This window comes from Salmo salar, chromosome 17, assembly GCF_965601325.2.
Source record: "Salmo salar chromosome 17, fSalSal1, whole genome shotgun sequence".
NCBI lineage: Eukaryota > Metazoa > Chordata > Actinopteri > Salmoniformes > Salmonidae > Salmo > Salmo salar.
Window position 1 is genome coordinate 25,912,391 of NC_138307.1, and position 22,614 is coordinate 25,935,004.

Here is a 22,614-nt window from a genome sequence, read left to right on the forward strand (position 1 = left end):
GACACTTGACGGGAGATTTTCATGCGAATGTTAAAAAAACGGCATAAAAACAATATGCGCATTTCTCAACCAGTGATGTTTCCGTCAAAATTGACTTGTCGCCTATAAATGTCTGTGCGTGATGACGAAGTGCACATAAAATTACGTTTTGCTGTTTTATTCGCATGTACCGAATAAAAAATACAAGTTAAATGGATGTCCATCACATTTTCAACAATACTGATGATTTCTCACAACAACAACAAAAAATTGCGTTACATAACGAGTGTACCCAGTGCGGTATTGGCACGTGCGCTCCAGTCAACAGCTCACAGATACACTACCTACATGATCAGATTATTATGGACAACAGAGAGAGATTATTCTAACATCATGTCACCAGAATAAAGAACCTAGATATTTATTGGAAAGGAGCATCAAGCTCATCACCTTGCTCTTTCACCACCTCTGTGAATTTCATCAGGTATTTCATCTGTAGCCTAACGGCATGCTTTACGATGAGAAATACGTCATACTTCGATATGATAGTTATTATAGCAATATTTGCGCATAAAATCGTTTCCACGACATTTCTCGCATAATACCGACACAAATAGATCCCACCTTGTCTAAGGTATTTTGTTTACCGACAAATGTTCCGTTTGCATTATATCTGTCATTATATATTTGATCAGACACATTACTTTAGTTGCATAATAAAAGATTGGATCATGGAAACCTGGCTACAGAGATTGAAATAGATTGTTCACTTTTGCACATAGCTAGTTCCGTCAAGTGTTGGTAGAGTTATGTCTCTCTTGACATAACTCTACAAAAATACATTCTAACTATGGAATCCATATTAGGAAGTCCCTTAGTTTTCAGACGAGGGAGACTTCCTGATATATGCGATCGGAGAGGAATATAACTAGGCAAGTCAGTTAAGAACAAATTCTTATCTACAATGACGGCCTACCCCGGACGATGCTGGGCCAATTGTGCTCCGCCCAATGGACCTCCCAATCACGGCCGGATGTGAAACAGCCTGGATTCGAACCAGGGACTGTAGTGAGATGCAGTGCCTTAGACCGCTGCGCCACTCGGGAGCCCCGATATATTTGAATCTTTCAAAAGATCTGATCTGATTGGTCAAAAGACCAAATTAACACCAAAATATTAGATTTGGGCTGCCGGTGTAAACGCAAGCATAACTGCTCCATGGTCTTTTTGCCAGACCAAGTGACAACTAATCAATGATTGAACAGCACCACCCAGTGGATGTATGTGGTAGCACAAATAACCATTATAAAATACACAAGACCATGATGTATTCGTGTGTAAAAACGACAGTTTTACACGTTTATTTGGGTTCCCAGTACACACATTAAGGATTTGTTCAATAGTGTCCGCTTTAGGACCGCCTAATACACTGTTATGGCAGAATAGAATGTGTGGTCTGAGGGTGTAAAGTCAACCGACTAGCTAGAACTGCTGTCCTATATACAATCACCTCTAGAGATATTTTCATAGGATGGCGGTTGGTTAATTAGACATTTATCAATATTGAAGAATAGTGACTTGTTGACGACTTGATACAATCACAAGGCTTTTTGTAAATATGCCGAGATCTTTTTGAATGCACTTCACAGCAGTTATAACGTAAACTTCTTTTATAGCTCTAGAATAATCTGCTGTACGTTTTAGAGGCACAGCCTTTGGCATCCACTTAGTTGGACAGTAGACAGCATATGGCCCGGTCCCCAATCCACCCCTAGACCCTAAGCACTTGAGATCCCACAAGCGCATAAGGGTGTCTCTCTCAAAATGGCACACTATTCCCTATGTAGTACACTACTTTTCACCAAGACCCAGTGTTTTTCCCAGCTGGGAACTTTGCGGGCCCTGGTCAAAAAGTAGTGCCCTACATAAGGGATAGGGTGCCATTTTGGATACACCCATAGGGTCTATGAGGTGTTGATCTGGGAAAGGGCCTTTGTATGTCCTCTGACTAGCCATGTGTGATGAGTTGGATTGCCATCATATACAATGTGTGTCCTCCCATTAGAAGACAAGCACACTGAAACAGCCTCTACGGTAAGATAGATGCTGTACTTCTGCAGCCTTCAGCCAACAAAATGACAAAAGTTATACATCTCTACAGATACAGGTATTACGCCAAGAGAGGAAGATTTATTTCGTTCTTTATATCAAAAAAAAGTTTCCAGACCTGAGTATTTCAAGGAATAAGGTTGTTTCTTAACATACAAAAACGTACACGCATTTACGTGGACACTCTGTGAACCTCCACCAGGCTGCTATCTTCCCTTATGTGATTGAAACATGCACATTATTAATAGCAAATAACTCATAAAAAGGCAGACTTCTCTTTCTTCTTAAAAGAACAGAATTAAAATCTGGAATTTTGTCAATCACAGAACCAGTGAACGTGGCTCCTAGGGGTTTTTAGCAAGCAGACAAGTAGCATTACAGCACTGTGTATATCATGTTGTGGACATTTCTGAAGATCCTTAAAGCATCAGTAATTATTACCGTGTGTGGACAGGGTGATGAAGTTAACTTCAAAGTTATAAAATCATTTTTTACTTATTTTTTAATCATAAAAACCTATTTTCTCTATTCAACAACTCCTGCCTAGCCTACTATCCAGATCTGTTTGTCCAGTCTTGCCCACTCAAATGTCAAGCCAAACATGTTTGGACAGAGTTGGCAAGAGAGCCAAACAACCTGCACCCAGGCTAAACGACTAACTCTGAGTTTACAGGTTCATTCCCTGGGCACTTAGCAGAGAGTCCAGCATGTCAAAAGTGTCTTTGTAGTCGGTGTGTTGGCCGTTAGACCCCAGCACTCCATTTGACCCCTCCGGGCCACCGTGGTGTCGCTCCACAGTCCTCGGGCCGCCACCACCGTCTGAAGAGTAGTGGGAGGAGCCTCCGGCACCTTTGGAACTCCTGCTGCTCTTAGCAGAGTGGTGGTGGTTGTTGTGACTACTGACGTCAGGGTTGGCCCGTTTCCTGGAGGAGGAACTGGAGCCCCCCAGGTCGCTACCATGGCCACCGAGGACTCTGAGTGCCAGGGCGGGGTCGATGGCCCCTCGGCCGTTCCCGCTGAGGGCATAAGGGTGCGAGTGGCCGTGCTTGGGGTGTCTGCTGGGGCCAGAGTGGTCTTTGTACTTCTCTTTGCCCTGTGGGACACCAACATGGCCGCCCTGGTCTCTCTCAGCTGAGACTTTGATTCTCATCTTTAGCTCCTCGTTGCTGGCCGCAACGCCGTTCTCAACCGCCGAGGCCTGTGGTGGGAGACATCGTGTCTTTTTAGAGCTGGCCTTGTCCCTCCTGCTGTCCCCCTGCACAGAGCGTCTTTTATGGGACTGGTACATGTCCACACCGCTCTGCTCCTCTCGGACACCGTTCTGCATGGTCTGCAGGTCTGCTGCCTGTTTCTCTCTGTACTTATCCAGGGAGAGTTTCTGTGGGGGGCGGGTGAAGGGCGAGGGGTTATTGGGCAGGGCCTGTGGATGCTTGCCTGCACTGGCCGTTTTGTGTTCGTGTTTGCCTGATGGGTACTTTGAAGGGATGGCTTGAGGAAGAAAGGCAAGGCCCTGGTCCAGCCCCAGCAGCTCAGCGTGGTCCCCAGCCAGGGCCTGGTAGGGAGGGAACGGGATAGACATGTCGTCTAGTGAAGCCATCTCCCCAGAGTCTGACAGAGACGACGAGAAGAATGAGTTGCTGCCGGCCACACCGGTGATGCCGTCCAATGAGGAGGTCCCTTGGAAGGAGGTGTCGCCCGTTTGGCTGTCCATCTTGGGCTTCTTGGCAGCTTGCGTGGCCTGGAATAGCGATGTGGTGAAATTCAGTTAAAAAAGGGCAACACCAAACAATTCCACCCCAAATGTCAGTGAAGTAGTAGCTACTAGGGCTAAATGCTGGAACACTTACACCAGTTGTGAGAGCAGAACCTACCCTCCAGTTACGTATCCTTTTCAGCCTGCTGGGCGTCTTCTCCAAAATCTGCAGGAATTCATTGGTCAGCTCTACGTCAGACACAAAGACAACTATTAGAACCCTGAAGGAAGTGACGGGTCAGCTCTACGTCAGACACAAAGACAACTATTAGAACCCTGAAGGAAGTGACGGGTCAGCTCTACGTCAGACACAAAGACAACTATTAGAACCCTGAAGGAAGTGACGGGTCAGCTCTACGTCAGACACAAAGACAACTATTAGAACCCTGAAGGAAGTGACGGGTCAGCTCTACGTCAGACACAAAGACAACTATTAGAACCCTGAAGGAAGTGACGGGTCAGCTCTACGTCAGACACAAAGACAACTATTAGAACCCTGAAGGTTCAATCCCTGCGTTCACCTTCATCACATATCCCCCTGCGTTTCTGTGCAGTCTGAATAAACAAGAAATACTAACAGAGGGTGGAATTCCACTATAGACCCCCGAAGGTCTTGGGTTCAACACCTTCAATCAAGTGTTCCAAATTTCAACCTTCCTGGCCTATATCCCCCTGTCCTTAAAATTAAATTAAGAACACTAAAATGTTTCTGACCGTCCAGCAGTGTGAGCGTGACGGTGCGGTCCAGATACTCCCACCAGTGTTTCCCATCAGTGGAGACCGGGATCTCCCAGTTGGACCATTTACAGGCCAGGTGGATGCAGACGCAGGCGATGACTGTGGGCTTGTGCTGCAGGCAGAACGTGGTGAGGTGGAGGCTGTCGGAGGGAAGACCACAGAGGACACACCCGTTAGCTAGTTCTAGGGTTGGAATACAGGACATTAGCACTAGCCCTGGGACATGGCTGAAGACGCTATGGAAGTGGTTTTCAAACCTTTCCCTGGGAACTCCCAGATGTTTCACAATTTTGTTGCAGCCCTGAACTAGCGCACCGATTCGCCTAATCAAGGACTTGACAAGTGGATTCGCCTAATCAAGGACATGACAAGTGGATTCGCCTAATCAAGGACATGACAAGTGGATTCGCCTAATCAAGGACTTGACAAGTGGATTCGCCTAATCAAGGACATGACAAGTGGATTCGCCTAATCAAGGACTTGACAAGTGGATTCGCCTAATCAAGGACTTGACAAGTGGATTCGCCTAATCAAGGACATGACAAGTGGATTCGCCTAATCAAGGACTTGACAAGTGGATTCGCCTAATCAAGGACATGACAAGTGGATTCGCCTAATCAAGGACTTGACAAGTGGATTCGCCTAATCAAGGACATGACAAGTGGATTCGCCTAATCAAGGACATGACAAGTGGATTCGCCTAATCAAGGACATGACAAGTGGATTCGCCTAATCAAGGACATGACAAGTGGATTCGCCTAATCAAGGACATGACAAGTGGATTCGCCTAATCAAGGACTTGACAAGTGGATTCGCCTAATCAAGGACTTGACAAGTGGATTCGCCTAATCAAGGACTTGACAAGTGGATTCGCCTAATCAAGGACTTGACAAGTGGATTCGCCTAATCAAGGACAGGAGTGTTCGTAACAGGGCCACCCCCCCTGTGGATCCCTCCACTGTGATCGCCTGTGTGCCCAACGAGGGACGACTGAGACCCTACGACAAAACCACTCTGTGGGTCTGCTTCCGTCCTATCAGCAGAAGGTATACAGCCCTCCTTTGTGTGTGTGTGTGTCTATGTGGGGCTATAAATGTGTATAAAGATATTATAACAGGCAGTATATAATGGTTGTTCTGTTCTTCAGAAGGAGCAGGGAGGAGCAGAAGACCAGTGGGGCCTCAGCAGCAGCCAGTAAACAAGACTACTCACTCTTCCTCAAGTTTCAGACTTTGGGAAGTAAAGATGGCTTCAACCACCAGCAGCACTTCACTGTACTTCCCCACAATGGTACAGCAAGCCTCAATCTGTTCCTTACCAATAGCAGGAACAATATGCTGCAATACAATAATGTATATTACATCATTAGTAAAAACAACAATTGAAGCCATTCTCTGGTGAGGGATACTGACTGACATGTGTACAACAGCTATCACAGAAATGTTGTGCTTGATCTGGGACTGTCTTGTCCTTGACCCCTGACCTCTCTGGCCTCTAAGCCCTGACCTCTACCCCCAGGTTACTGTGTGGAGCTGGCGGTGACTGGCTCAGCCCTCCCTGTCTCCCTGGTGCCCAGCCCCGGCCACAGCTTCAACTTCCAGCAGTGCCTGATGGGAGAGCGTGTGGACGTCCTGTGTGTGCTCCACAACCTCTCCCCTCTACTCCCTGTCACCTTCAACTTCCGAAAGATGGCCAACTTCATCAGTGACCCTCCTAGTGGGACCATCTCCCCAGGGCAGAGCCAGGTAGACAGATGGTCAACTTCATCAGTGACCCTCCTAGTGGGACCATCTCCCCAGGGCAGAGCCAGGTAGACAGATGGTCAACTTCATCAGTGACCCTCCTAGTGGGACCATCTCCCCAGGGCAGAGCCAGGTAGACAGATGGTCAACTTCATCAGTGACCCTCCTAGTGGGACCATCTCCCCAGGGCAGAGCCAGGTAGACAGATGGTCAACTTCATCAGTGACCCTCCTAGTGGGACCATCTCCCCAGGGCAGAGCCAGGTAGACAGATGGTCAACTTCATCAGTGACCCTCCTAGTGGGACCATCTCCCCAGGGCAGAACCAGGTAGACAGCCCTGGTCCAGGCTCAGATGGCTCCTTATTTTGGCCAGAGGAAAGTAGTCCACTATACAGAGTGGCTGGGCCCTAAAGTTGTACATTATATAGGAAATAAGGAGCCATTTTGGAGACAACCCCAGTCTCCTCCCAGCATCCTCTCTGACAGAACAGACAGAGAGGATGAATTATCAATATCCTCGATATCCTCCCTGAGTCTGAAAGAAAGCTGATCAGAATCATTGATCTGTGTTTTTGTCCAGGATGTGGTGCTGTCCTTCACCCCCCACCAGATGGGAACGTTCAAGGTGAAACAGGTGCTGGAGGTGCTGGGTCAGGTGGTACACCTGGGGCCCTCCTCCATCAAGCTCCACCTCCGCAGCTTCCACACCGTCACCCTGCACCTGTCAGCCGTTTGCCGGGCGCAGACCGCATGTGCAACACCCAAACTCAACCCTGGTGAGACCCAACACCACCACCTGCACACAGCCGGCACACTGAACCCCTCACAGCCCTGTCCACTGATCTCCTTCCTATACTGTATAGTTCACACTGAACCCCTCACAGCCCTGTCCACTGATCTCCTTCCTATACTGTATAGTTCACACTGAACCCCTCACAGCCCTGTCCACTGATCTCCTTCCTATACTGTATAGTTCACACTGAACCCCTCACAGCCCTGTCCACTGATCTCCTTCCTATACTGTATAGTTCACACTGAACCCCTCACAGCCCTGTCCACTGATCTCCTTCCTATACTGTATAGTTCACACTGAACCCCTCACAGCCCTGTCCACTGATCTCCTTCCTATACTGTATAGTTCACACTGAACCCCTCACAGCCCTGTCCACTGATCTCCTTCCTATACTGTATAGTTCACACTGAACCCCTCACAGCCCTGTCCACTGATCTCCTTCCTATACTGTATAGTTCACACTGAACCCCTCACAGCCCTGTCCACTGATCTCCTTCCTATACTGTATAGTTCACACTGAACCCCTCACAGCCCTGTCCACTGATCTCCTTCCTATACTGTATAGTTCACACTGAACCCCTCACTGTCCTGTCCCACTGATCTCCTTCCTATACTGTATAGTTCACACTGAACCCCTCACAGCCCTGTCCACTGATCTCCTTCCTATACTGTATAGTTCACACTGAACCCCTCACAGCCCTGTCCACTGATCTCCTTCCTATACTGTATAGTTCACACTGAACCCCTCACAGCCCTGTCCACTGATCTCCTTCCTATACTGTATAGTTCACACTGAACCCCTCACAGCCCTGTCCACTGATCTCCTTCCTATACTGTATAGTTCACACTGAACCCCTCACTGTCCTGTCCACTGATCTCCTTCCTATACTGTATAGTTCACACTGAACCCCTCACAGCCCTGTCCACTGATCTCCTTCCTATACTGTATAGTTCACACTGAACCCCTCACAGCCCTGTCCACTGATCTCCTTCCTATACTGTATAGTTCACACTGAACCCCTCACAGCCCTGTCCACTGATCTCCTTCCTATACTGTATAGTTCTTCAAAGTATTGTCTGGCATTCTATCTTCAACCTGTTTTTGGACCCACCCATTCATTGTTTTGTCTGTGATGTTTCAGGAATCACCCCGGCTGTGACCAATGAGACAGGCCAGTATGCCCGGGTGCCCTCCAGTGAGCTGGGCAGGTGTGTGGGATTGGTGCGGGCAGCTGTCCTCAGCACGGCCAAGACCCGGCTCCACAGCCACGGTCAGAGCCAGAGCCACCGTAGGAACCAGAGTCTAGACGGTAGCCAGCGAGAGCTACTGGCCTTCCCCAACGACAGGGCCTGCAACATCCGCCCTGCCTCTCCAGACACCACCTACAGGTCATCTGAGTTATACTGGCAGTTATAGAGTATCTGCCATGGCACCCTGTGACCTATTCCAGAGACGTATCAATACTACTAATAGTAATGATGGAAATAGTATCAATACTACTAATAGTAATGATGGAAATAGTATCAGTACTACTAATAGTAATGATGGAAATAGTATCAGTACTACTAATGGAAATAGTATCAGTACTACTAATGGAAATAGTATCAGTACTACTAATAGTAATGATGGAAATGATGTCAGTACTACTAATAGTAATGATGGAAATAGTATCAGTACTACTAATAGTAATGATGGAAATGGTATCAGTACTACTAATAGTAATGATGGAAATAGTATCAGTACTACTAATAGTAATGATGGAAATGGTATCAGTACTACTAATAGTAATGATGGTAATAGTATCAGTACTACTAATAGTAATGATGGTAATAGTATCAGTACTACTAATAGTAATGATGGAAATAGTATCAGTACTACTAATAGTAATGATGGAAATAGTATCAGTGCTACTAATAGTAATGATGGTAATAGTATCAGTACTACTAATAGTAATGATGGAAATAGTATCAGTGCTACTAATACTAATGATGGTAATAGTATCAGTACTACTAATAGTAATGATGGAAATAGTATCAGTGCTACTAATAGTAATGATGGAAATAGTATCAGTGCTACTAATAGTAATGATGGTAATAGTATCAGTACTACTAATAGTAATGATGGAAATAGTATCAGTACTACTAATAGTAATGATGGAAATAGTATCAGTGCTACTAATAGTAATGATGGTAATAGTATCAGTGCTACTAATAGTAATGATGGAAATAGTATCAGTGCTACTAATACTAATGATGGTAATAGTATCAGTACTACTAATAGTAATGATGGAAATAGTATCAGTGCTACTAATAGTAATGATGGTAATAGTATCAGTACTACTAATAGTAATGATGGAAATAGTATCAGTACTACTAATAGTAATGATGGAAATAGTATCAGTGCTACTAATAGTAATGATGGTAATAGTATCAGTGCTACTAATAGTAATGATGGAAATAGTATCAGTGCTACTAATACTAATGATGGTAATAGTATCAGTACTACTAATAGTAATGATGGAAATAGTATCAGTGCTACTAATAGTAATGATGGTAATAGTATCAGTACTACTAATAGTAATGATGGAAATAGTATCAGTGCTACTAATACTAATGATGGTAATAGTATCAGTACTACTAATAGTAATGATGGTAATAGTATCAGTACTACTAATAGTAATGATGGAAATAGTATCAGTTCTACTAATAGTAATGATGGAAATACTATCAGTACTACTAATAGTAATGATGGTAATAGTATCAGTACTACTAATAGTAATGATGGTAATAGTATCAGTACTACTAATAGTAATGATAGAAATAGTATCAGTACTACTAATAGTAATGATGGAAATAGTATCAGTACTACTAATAGTAATGATGGAAATAGTATCAGTACTACTAATAGTAATGATGGAAATAGTATCAGTGCTACTAATAGTAATGATGGAAATAGTATCAGTACTACTAATAGTAATGATGGAAATAGTATCAGTACTACTAATAGTAATGATGGAAATAGTATCAGTGCTACTAATAGTAATGATGGAAATAGTATCAGTGCAGTCAGGTTTGCAGGGACCTACTGGAACTCCAGATCAGATCAAATCAAATTGTATTGGTCACACACACATGGTTAGCAGATGTTAATGTGAGTGTAGCGAAATGCTTGTGCTTCTAGTCCCGACAGTGCAGTAATATCTAACAATTCCACAACAACTACCTAATACACACAAATCTAAGTAAAGGGATGGACTAAGAATATGTACATATAAATATATGGATGAGCGATGACCGAGTGTCATAGGCAAGATGCAATAGATGGTATAAGATACAGTATATACATATGAGGTGAGTAATGCAAGATATGTAAACATTATTGAAGTGGCATTATTAAAGTGACCAGATGTCTGGGCAGTCAGCGCAGTTGGTTTACAATTTGCATCCGTGTTCCTGTATAGCGCTATGTTCTGTAAAGTCCTATGTAGCCCCTATGTTCTGTAAAGTCCTATGTAGCCCCTATGTTCTGTAAAGTCCTATGTAGCCCCTATGTTCTCTAAAGTCCTATGTAGCCCCTATGTTCTCTAAAGTCCTATGTAGCCCCTATGTTCTGTAAAGTCCTATGTAGCCCCTATGTTCTCTAGTCCTATGTAGCCCCTATGTTCTCTAAAGTCCTATGTAGCCCCTATGTTCTGTAAAGTCCTATGTAGCCCCTATGTTCTGCCTATGAACTCTTATGAACTGCTTATATCCTCTCTCCCTCCACCCAGGACCATCTTCACGGGGGTGGAGCGTTACCGCTACGTGGACCCTGACTTTTCCTTCACGGAGGAGGAGAAGCAGCAGAGACAGAGACACAGAGATCACTACCTAGCCTTCATCAGGGGCCTGCGAAAGACACGCTTGCAGAAAACCACTGCGAGGTAGACAGAGTGGGATGTGTGTTCTGTATGTTGTAATCTTGGCACCCACAACCAAAGAGCTACCCAGTAAGCAAAATTACACTGAAAAGACTTGACATTACACGCATTTCAGGTGCTGAAAATGCGTCTTCAAATCAAATTGTATTTGTCACATGCGCCGAATAAAACAGGTGTAGACCTTACAGTGAAATGCTTACTTACAAGCCCTTAACCAACAATGCAGTTTTAAGAAAATACCCCCCCCCAAAAAAGAGATAAGAATAACAAATAATTAAAGAGCAGCAGTAAATAACAATAGCGGGGCTATATACAAGGGGTAGTGGTACAGAGTCAATGTGTGGGGGCACCCGTGTCGAGGTAACTGAGGTAATATGTACATGTAGGTAGAGTTATTAAAGTGCCTATGCATAGATAATAACAGAGAGTAGCAGCAGCGTAGAAGAGGGAGGGGGGTGATGCAACCCGTCAGGATGCTCTCGATGGTGCAGCTGTAAAACCTTTTGAGAATCTGAGGACCATGCCAAATCTTTTCAGTCTCCTGAGGGGGGAATAGGTTTTGTCGTGCCCTCTTCACGACTGTCTTGGTGTGCTTGACCATGTTAGTTTGTTGGTGATGTGGACGCCAAGGAACTTGAAGCTCTCAACCTGCTCTACTACAGCCCCATCGATGAGAATGGGGGCGTGCTCGGTCCTCCTTTTCCTATAGTCCACAATCATCTCCTTTGTCTTGATCACGTTCAGGGAGAGGTTGTTGTCCTTGCACCACACGGTCAGGTCTATGACCTCCTCCCTATAGGCTGTCTCATCGTTGTCGGTGATCAGGCCTACCACTGTTGTGTAAATCAGCAAACTTAATGATGGATGTTGGAGCTGTGCCTGGCCGTGCAGTCATGAGTGAACAGGGAGTACAGGAGGGGACTGAGCACGCACCCCTGAGGGGCCCCCATGTTGATGATCAGCATGGCGGATGTGTTATTACCTACCCTTATCACCTGCTGGTGGCCCGTCAGGAAGTCCAGGATCCAGTTGCAGAGGGAGGTGTTTAGTTCAAGGGTCCTTAGCTTAGTGATGAGCTTTGAGGGTACTATGGTGTTGAATGCTGAGCTGTAGTCAATGAATAGCATTCTCACATAGGTGTTCCTTTTGTCCAGGTGGGAAAGGGCAGTGTGGAGTGCAATAGAGATTGCATCATCTGTGGATCTGTTGGTGCGGTATGCAAATTGGAGTGGGTCTAGGGTTTCTGGGATAATGGTGTTGATGTGAGCCATGACCAGACTTTCAAAGCATTTCACGTCGGACGTCGAAGAAACGTCTTATTTTCGGATGTTGAAAATGCGTATTTTCTGGATGTTGAAAATCCGTAATTTACAGACTTTTAAAATAAGTGCATGTATTTTTCAGTCATTGATTCTATGGACAAATTTCTGCACATACTGTACATTAACAATGAGGTAAGTGTGACTGTATATCACAATAACATAGGAATGAGGAGCCAACTGAAGATTGTGATTTATTATTGCTCTCATCAGTCACATTCACTTCTGTTAGATTTTTCAAAAGCTATAAAACTGGCAGCAATGATGTTGAAAATAATCTAACGTATAGAATGAACCAACAGACCACTTCAACTACAATAACATTCTCAGTAACGGTTACACATTTTTTTTAATTTTCCTGCTATGACTGTGATATGTTGTTCTTTATCTACCTTAATTGAATGCACTGACTGCCAGTTGCTCTGGATAAGAGCGTCTGCTGAATGACCAAAATGTAAATGTTGAAAACAAACACTTGCAAAGCATGCTGGGTATTATTCGAATGAGATCCGCCCCCAAACAAGTACAAATTTGCTCAGTGCGGACCAGATCCAAATCTGAATGAATCATAGACGTCTAGGCTGTTTCACACGTTTGAAAATCACATTACAGTACAGTAGAGTACAGTAGAGTATGGTATGGTACGGTACAGGACTGTTGAGTTTTATTCAGTAAAGTACTATAGAGTACAGTTTAGTTGAGTAGAATAGAGTACATGTACTGTACTGTATTGTGCTCTACTGTACTGTACTGTGCTCTACTTTACTGTACTGTACTGTACTGTACTGTGCTCCTGAGTGGTGCAGGGGTCTAAGGCACTGCATCTCAGAGTTAGAGGCGTCACTACAGACCCTGGTTCAATTTCAGGCTGTATCACAACCGGTCGTGATTGGGAGTCCCATAGGGCAGCGCACAGTTGGCCCAGAGTCGTTTGCGTTTAGGTTTGGCCAGGGTAGGCCGTCATTGTAAATAAGAATTTGTTGTTAACTGACATGCCTAGTTAAATAAAGGTTAAAATAAATAAAATACTGTGATGTCCAATATCTATGATTGGTTCAGATTTGGTCCAGTCTGGATTTATCTGCCTTCCCAATGAAAACTAGTTTGAAAGTTCAAACATATACTGTATTTGCTGAAAAAGAGATGTTTCTGAACGATGCATCATGCTGACTTGTTGATAATATGACCGGGCGATGCAGATTACTGTTCCATTTGAGCAGAGCGCGCCTCCCTCACCCGCTTCAACCAGTCACGTGACGGGCCATACCCCAGTGCAACCTGGCCAGTTTAATCAAATCCCCTCAATATGTGCTGTAGGCTGACAACAAGGCGGTATCTGACGATGTTTTCCATGTATGCTCAGGCTGCATGGCGAGGTGGAGGACGACATAGACATTGGGCTCCGGCCTGCCGCAGGACTCCTCACCCCCCAGCTCTCTCTGAGGGACCTGGAGTCCAATCACAGCCAGGAGGGGCGGAGCATCGACCAGGGACATAGCCAGCTATTGACCACCTGTATGCTGGCTGCCATGGAGACCAGGTCCAGATTCAGACAGGTATGGCAGGTAAAGCAGGGTGTTTAAAGTCTCTGGTAAACCATTTTGCATGGGTCCTCTAAAGTCTACAGTTACCTGTTTTAGCCTATGCAATCCCCCCACTTTATCATTCTATATCTGGTGTTTCCTGCCTGACTGTATGGAAGTCCTCTGTCTCTATCATTCTATATCTGGTGTTTCCTGCCTGACTGTATGGAATTCCTCTGTCTCTATCATTCTATATCTGGTGTTTCCTGTCTGACTGTATGGAATTCCTCTGTCTCTATCATTCTATATCTGGTGTTTCCTGTCTGACTGTATGGAATTCCTCTGTCTCTATCATTCTATATCTGGTGTTTCCTGCCAGACTGTATGGAATTCCTCTGTCTCTATCATTCTATATCTGGTGTTTCCTGCCTAACTGTATGGAATTCCTCTGTCTCTATCATTCTATATCTGGTGTTTCCTGCCTGACTGTATGGAATTCCTCTGTCTCTATCATTCTATATCTGGTATTTCCTGCCTGACTGTATGGAATTCCTCTGTCTCTATCATTCTATATCTGGTGTTTCCTGTGTATGGAATTCCTCTGTCTCTATCATTCTATATCTGGTGTTTCCTGCCTGACTGTATGGAATTCCTCTGTCTCTATCATTCTATATCTGGTATTTCCTGCCTGACTGTATGGAATTCCTCTGTCTCTATCATTCTATATCTGGTGTTTCCTGCCTAACTGTATGGAATTCCTCTGTCTCTATCATTCTATATCTGGTGTTTCCTGCCTGACTGTATGGAATTCCTCTGTCTCTATCATTCTATATCTGGTATTTCCTGCCTGACTGAATGGAATTCCTCTGTCTCTATCATTCTATATCTGGTGTTTCCTGTCTGACTGTATGGAATTCCTCTGTCTCTATCATTCTATATCTGGTGTTTCCTGACTGACTGTATGGAATTCCTCTGACACTTTGACCCTCTGTTGTCCAGGTGACAGAGGGCATCAATGCACTACCCTCCACCAACCAGGAAGTGGCAGACTGCAGCCGCACCCTAACAGTTCAGCAGCTCCACCAAGTAGTCATAGGTGAGAAGCGCATGCAGTCATTGTTTGCATTAGGAATCTTAATCCCTCTTGTCCCTACCATGGCTGATGAAGAGAATATTCACAAAATGAGCATTTTAAAGATGTGAATCAGAGTTTGGTTTCCCCTCCTCCCCCTCCAGGCCCGTCCTCAATAGATTTTGGTGAGGTGTGTGTGGCCTCAGTGTGTGTGAGGAACCTGGACCTGGTGAACAACCTGCAGGTGTATGTGTGGGTGCAGCTGGAGTTAGACTGCTGTCCTGAGCTACAGCGCTCCAGCCCCCTGTCCCACGTCCTGCCCCCCCTCTCCAGAGCCACCCTGCCCCTCGTCTTAGAGAGCACCAAGCTGGGAAAGTTCCACAAGTTAGTCACTGTGTGTGTGGCTGGTTGTCTGTCTCTGTCTCGCGCTCTCTCTCTCTCTCGCTCTTTCTCTCTCTCTCTCTCTTTATATATAACAGGTTTCCTAAATTGATCATTGACAAACCAAATCGAGCCCAATTCTTATTGATTGATTAACTGACTGACTGACTGACTGGCTGACAATTGACTGGTAGATTCCATCTCCCTCTCCCAGGTCAATCTCTTACACGGTGAATAGTCATCACCGGAGCCATGTCCTGGTTCAGTCCCAGCTGGTCCCTGTGGTCCTCCAGCTGTCCCAGAGCCAGGTGGTCCTGTCCCCATCCCCCAGCTACCTGGCCCAGTCGGGCTACAAGGGTACTGTGACCCTGGTCAACCCCAGGAACCACCCGGCTGACTTCACCTGGAGGCCCGTCATCACAGAGACGGGCATGGCCTTCTCCATACGCCCAGCCACAGGTAGGCTGCTGCTCTGGGCCTTATCAAAACTACACACTACTGTAGTCTAGTCTTCTATATGTACTGTATGGTGATGTACTGTAGTCTAGTCTTCTATATGTTCTGTAGTCTAGTCTTCTATATGTTCTTTATGGTGATGTACTGTAGTCTAGTCTTCTATATGTACTGTATGGTGATGTACTGTAGTCTAGTCTTCTATATGTACTGTAGTCTAGTCTTCTATATGTACTGTATGGTGATGTACTGTAGTCTAGTCTTCTATATGTACTGTATGGTGATGTACTGTAGTCTAGTCTTCTATTTGTACTGTAGTCTAGTCTTCTATATGTACTGTATGGTGATGTACTGTAGTCTAGTCTTCTATATGTACTGTAGTCTAGTCTTCTATATATACTGTAGTCTAGTCTTCTATATGTACTGTATGGTGATGTACTGTAGTCTAGTCTTCTATTTGTACTGTAGTCTAGTCTTCGATATGTACTGCGGTCTAGTATTCTATATGTACTGTATGGTGATGTACTGTAGTCTAGCGTTCTATATGTACTGTAGTCTAGTCTTCTATATGTTCTGTATGGTGATGTACTGTAGTCTAGTCTTCTATATGTACTGTAGTCTAGTCTTCTATTTGTACTGTAGTCTAGCCTTCTATATGTACTGTATGGTGATGTACTGTAGTCTAGTCTTCTATATGTACTGTAGTCTAGTCTTCTATATGTTCTTTATGGTGATGTACTGTAGTCTAGTCTTCTATATGTACTGTATGGTGATGTACTGTAGTCTAGTCTTCTATATGTTCTGTAGTCTAGTCTTCTATATGTTCTTTATGGTGATGTACTGTAGTCTAGTCTTCTATATGTACTGTATGGTGATGTACTGTAGTCTAGTCTTCTATATGTACTGTAGTCTAGTCTTCTATATGTACTGTATGGTGATGTACTGTAGTCTAGTCTTCTATATGTACTGTATGGTGATGTACTGTAGTCTAGTCTTCTATTTGTACTGTAGTCTAGTCTTCTATATGTACTGTATGGTGATGTACTGTAGTCTAGTCTTCTATATGTACTGTAGTCTAGTCTTCTATATATACTGTAGTCTAGTCTTCTATATGTACTGTATGGTGATGTACTGTAGTCTAGTCTTCTATTTGTACTGTAGTCTAGTCTTCGATATGTACTGCGGTCTAGTATTCTATATGTACTGTATGGTGATGTACTGTAGTCTAGCGTTCTATATGTACTGTAGTCTAGTCTTCTATATGTTCTGTATGGTGATGTACTGTAGTCTAGTCTTCTATATGTACTGTAGTCTAGTCTTCTATTTGTACTGTAGTCTAGCCTTCTATATGTACTGTATGGTGATGTACTGTAGTCTAGTCTTCTATATGTACTGTATGGTGATGTACTGTAGTCTAGTCTTCTATATGTACTGTATGGTGATGTACTGTAGTCTAGTCTTCTATATGTACTGTATGGTGATGTACTGTAGTCTAGTCTTCTATATGTACTGTAGTCTAGTCTTCTATATGTACTGTAGTCTAGTCTTCTATATGTACTGTAGTCTAGTCTTCTATATGTACTGTATGGGGATGTACTGTAGTCTAGTCTTCTATATGTACTGTAGTCTAGTCTTCTATATGTACTGTATGGTGATGTACTGTAGTCTAGTCTTCTATATGTACTGTAGTCTAGTCTTCTATATGTACTGTAGTCTAGTCTTCTATATGTACTGTAGTCTAGTCTTCTATATGTACTGTATGGGGATGTACTGTAGTCTAGTCTTCTATATGTACTGTAGTCTAGTCTTCTATATGTACTGTATGGGGATGTACTGTAGTCTAGTCTTCTATATGTACTGTATGGTGATGTACTGTAGTCTAGTCTTCTATATGTACTGTAGTCTAGTCTTCTATATGTACTGTAGTCTAGTCTTCTATATGTACTGTAGTCTAGTCTTCTATATGTACTGTATGGGGATGTACTGTAGTCTAGTCTTCTATATGTACTGTAGTCTAGTCTTCTATATGTACTGTATGGGGATGTACTGTAGTCTAGTCTTCTATATGTACTGTATGGTGATGTACTGTAGTCTAGTCTTCTATTTGTACTGTAGTCTAGTCTTCTATATGTACTGCGGTCTAGTCTTCTATATGTACTGTATGGTGATGTACTGTAGTCTAGTCTTCTATATGTACTGTAGTCTAGTCTTCTATATATACTGTAGTCTAGTCTTCTATATGTACTGTATGGGGATGTATGTGTCTCTAATATCTCTCTCTATCTGTCTATCCCTCCAACTCTCTCTCTCCCTCCCTTTCTCTCCCTCTCTCCCTCCCTTTCTCTCCCTCTCCCTCCAACTCTCTCTCTCTCTCCCTCCCTTTCTCTCCTTTCCACCCTCTCTCTCTCCCTCCCTTTCTCTCCCTCCCTCCCTTTCTCTCCCTCCCTCCCTCCCTCCCTCTCTTCTTTCTCTCTCTCTCTCCCTCCTCTTCTCTCTGCCAGGTACTGTGGAGGCGTACAGGGAGTTAGACTGTGAGGTGATGTGGCATCCCTCTTTCTGCTCTCCTCTGGAGGGACAGTTTGACCTGTGTGTTCACCAGGGAAACACCGCACAGCTACGATGTGTGGCCAAGGTGTGTGTGTGTGTCTGTGTGTTTCTGTTGTTGAGGTTCCTGTGATTGTTAATGTAGAGAGAGATCTCATTCCCCTCCCTCCAGCTTGGTTCATCCAGTGTGCAGCTGGCTGAGAAACATCTGGTGTTTGGATCAGTACCTCTCATCTTCCCCTCCGTCAGGACCGCAATGCTACACAACACAGGAAACAACCATGCCTACTTCCAGGTACACACTCCACGCCGGGTCTCTGTACCATTTATACTTGTGTGTGTGTTTTATAGAGGCTTAGCGTGTGTGTGTGTGTGTATCAGGTGTTGGACGTGTACCCCCTGCCTGGCATGGTGGTGACCCCCACCGAGGGTGTGGTTCCTGTGGGGGGGCAGGCAGAGGTCCTGGTGCACCTCAACCCCGGAGCTGTCATGAAGTTTGACACCAGAGTGGAGGTGAAGGAAACAGACACACAACATATCATAAAGTCTGTACAAACACACAACACATCATACAGCCTCTACAAACACACACCACATCATACAGCCTCTACAAACACACAACACATCATACAGCCTCTACAAACACACAACACATCATACAGTCTGTACAAACACACAACACATCATACAGCTTCTACAAACACACAACACATCATACAGCCTCTACAAACACACAACATATCAGCCTCTACAAACACACAACATATCATACATTCTCTACAAACACACAACACATCATCCAGCCTCTACAAACACACAACACATCATCCAGCCTCTACAAACACACAACATATAATAGTCTCTACAAACACACAACACATCATACAGCCTCTACAAACACACAGCACATCATACAGCCTCTACAAACACACAGCACACCATACAGCCTCTACAAACACACAGCACATCATACAGCCTCTACAAACACACACCACATCATATAGCCTCTACAAACACACAGCACATCATACAGCCTCTACAAACACACACCACATCATATAGCCTCTACAAACACACAACACATCATACAGCCTCTACAAACACACCACACATCATACAGCCTCTACAAACCCACAACACATCATACAGCCTCTACAAACACACCACACATCATACAGCCTCTACAAACACACAACACATCATACAGTCTGTACAAACACACAACACATCATACAGCTTCTACAAACACACAACACATCATACAGCCTCTACAAACACACAACATATCAGCCTCTACAAACACACAACATATCATACAGCCTCTACAAACACACAACACATCATCCAGCCTCTACAAACACACAACACATCATCCAGCCTCTACAAACACACAACATATAATAGTCTCTACAAACACACAACACATCATACAGCCTCTACAAACACACAGCACATCATACAGCCTCTACAAACACACAGCACATCATACAGCCTCTACAAACACACAGCACATCATACAGCCTCTACAAACACACACCACATCATACAGCCTCTACAAACACACAACACATCATACAGCCTCTACAAACACACAACACATCATACATTCTCTACAAACACACAACACATCATACAGCCTCTACAAACACACACCACATCATACAGCCTCTACAAACACACAACACATCATACAGCCTCTACAAACACACAACACATCATACAGCCTCTACAAACACACAACACATCATACATTCTCTACAAACACACAACACATCATACAGCCTCTACAAACACACAACACATCATACAGCCTCTACAAACACACAACACATCATACAGCCTCTACAAACACACAACACATCATACATTCTCTACAAACACACAACACATCATACAGCCTCTACAAACACACAACACATCATACATTCTCTACAAACACACAACACATCATACAGCCTCTACAAACACACAGCACATCATACAGGCTCTACAAACACACAACACATCATACAGCCTCTACAAACACACAACACATCATACAGCCTCTACAAACACACAGCACATCATACAGCCTCTACAAACACACAACATATCATACAGCCTCTACAAACACACAACACATCATATAGTCTCTACAAACACACAACACATCATACAGTCTCTACAAACACACAATACATCATACAGCCTCTACAAACACACAGCACATCATACAGGCTCAAACTTGTGGAAAGACAATATAGACCTACAGTAGATTAGCTTCAGTGTTTTAAGATCTGTATCTGTATGTCAAATAACCTCTAGTCTTACCTCTCATTATTTCAGAAACCTAAATAACCTCTAGTCTTACCTGTCATTATTTCAGAAACCTAAATAACCTCTAGTCTTACCTGTCATTATTTCAGAAACCTAAATAACCTCTAGTCTTACCTGTCATTATTTCAGAAACCTAAATAACCTCTAGTCTTACCTGTCATTATTTCAGAAACCTAAATAACCTCTAGTCTTACCTGTCATTATTTCAGAAACCTAAATAACCTCTAGTCTTACCTGTCATTATTTCAGAAACATAAATAACCTCTAGTCTTACCTGTCATTATTTCAGAAACCTAAATAACCTCTAGTCTTACCTGTCATTATTTCAGAAACATAAATAACCTCTAGTCTTACCTGTCATTATTTCAGAAACCTAAATAACCTCTAGTCTTACCTGTCATTATTTCAGAAACATAAATAATCTCTAGTCTTACCTGTCATTATTTCAGAAACATAAATAACCTCTAGTCTTACCTGTCATTATTTCAGAAACCTAAATAACCTCTAGTCTTACCTGTCATTATTTCAGAAACCTAAATAACCTCTAGTCTTACCTGTCATTATTTCAGAAACATAAATAACCTCTAGTCTTACCTGTCATTATTTCAGAAACCTAAATAATCTCTAGTCTTACCTGTCATTATTTCAGAAACCTACTACCTCAGTATTACCTCTACCTTAGTCTTACCTGTCATTATTTCAGAAACCTAGATAGTCATGATGGATGACCTTGTCTAACGAGGTGTGTGTGTTGCAGATAGTTCTAAGAAACATGAAATCTCTGGAGCTGAGAGTGGGCGGGTCGGTCGAGCCCCCACTGGTGGACATAAACGTGGTGAGTTCATATGTGGAGCTCCCCCTGGTGGACATCAACGTGGTGAGTTCGTATGTGGAGCACTCCCTGGTGGACATCAACGTGGTGAGTTCATATGTGGAGCTCCCCTGGTAAACATCAACGTGGTGAGTTCATATGTCGACCCCCCCTGGTAAACATCAACGTGGTGAGTTCATATGTCGACCCCCCCTGGTAAACATCAACGTGGTGAGTTCATATGTCGACCCCCCCCTGGTAAACATCAACGTGGTGAGTTCATATGTCGACCCCCCCTGGTAAACATCAACGTGGTGAGTTCATATGTCGACCCCCCCTGGTAAACATCAACGTGGTGAGTTCATATGTCGACCCCCCCCTGGTAAACATCAACGTGGTGAGTTCATATGTCGACCCCCCCTGGTAAACATCAACGTGGTGAGTTCATATGTCGACCCCCCCTGGTAAACATCAACGTGGTGAGTTCATATGTCGACCCCCCCCTGGTAAACATCAACGTGGTGAGTTCATATGTGGAGCTCCCCCTGGTGGACATAAACGTGGTGAGTTCATATGTCGACCCCCCCTGGTAAACATCAACGTGGTGAGTTCATATGTCGACCCCCCCTGGTAAACATCAACGTGGTGAGTTCATATGTGGAGCACTCCCTGGTGGATATCAACGTGGTGAGTTCGTATGTGGAGCTCCCCCTGGTGGACATCAACGTGGTGAGTTCATATGTCGACCCCCCCTGGTAAACATCAACGTGGTGAGTTCATATGTCGACCCCCCCCTGGTAAACATCAACGTGGTGAGTTCATATGTCGACCCCCCCCTGGTAAACATCAACGTGGTGAGTTCATATGTCGACCCCCCCTGGTAAACATCAACGTGGTGAGTTCATATGTCGACCCCCCCCGGTAAACATCAACGTGGTGAGTTCATATGTCGACCCCCCCCTGGTAAACATCAACGTGGTGAGTTCATATGTCGACCCCCCCCTGGTAAACATCAACGTGGTGAGTTCATATGTCGACCCCCCCTGGTAAACATCAACGTGGTGAGTTCATATGTCGACCCCCCCTGGTAAACATCAACGTGGTGAGTTCATATGTCGACCCCCCCCCCTGGTAAACATCAACGTGGTGAGTTCATATGT

At 44.1% G+C, this 22,614-nt stretch overlaps 2 protein-coding genes across 3 annotated transcripts; one reads left to right on the forward strand and one right to left on the reverse strand.

Annotated features, from left to right (window-relative positions):
* Positions 1 to 1,305: 1,305 nt before the first annotated feature.
* Positions 1,306 to 5,489, reverse strand: LOC123723983 (cyclin-T2). Of its 2 annotated transcripts, none has more exons than XM_045698246.2 (3): positions 4,556 to 5,489; positions 3,960 to 4,030; positions 1,306 to 3,826 (listed from the first exon to the last, which is right to left on the reverse strand). In XM_045698246.2, the coding sequence occupies exons 1-3, from the start codon at positions 4,782 to 4,784 to the stop codon at positions 2,756 to 2,758; spliced, it is 1,371 nt and encodes a 456-aa protein (XP_045554202.2). In that variant the 5' UTR covers positions 4,785 to 5,489; the 3' UTR covers positions 1,306 to 2,755. The 2 variants fall into 2 exon arrangements, with proteins under 2 accessions (XP_045554202.2, XP_045554201.2); XM_045698245.2 differs by having other exon boundaries at positions 3,936 to 4,030.
* Positions 5,490 to 5,507: 18 nt separating this feature from the next.
* Positions 5,508 to 21,592, forward strand: LOC145861327 (cilia and flagella-associated protein 47). The gene is made up of 14 exons (XM_082963305.1): positions 5,508 to 5,625; positions 5,727 to 5,869; positions 6,098 to 6,584; positions 6,903 to 7,098; positions 8,258 to 8,504; positions 10,886 to 11,038; positions 13,718 to 13,910; positions 14,877 to 14,973; positions 15,114 to 15,333; positions 15,545 to 15,789; positions 18,285 to 18,415; positions 18,500 to 18,622; positions 18,709 to 18,840; positions 21,401 to 21,592. The coding sequence occupies exons 3-14, from the start codon at positions 6,528 to 6,530 to the stop codon at positions 21,590 to 21,592; spliced, it is 1,986 nt and encodes a 661-aa protein (XP_082819431.1). The 5' UTR covers positions 5,508 to 5,625; positions 5,727 to 5,869; positions 6,098 to 6,527.
* The last annotated feature ends 1,022 nt before the right edge of the window (positions 21,593 to 22,614 follow it).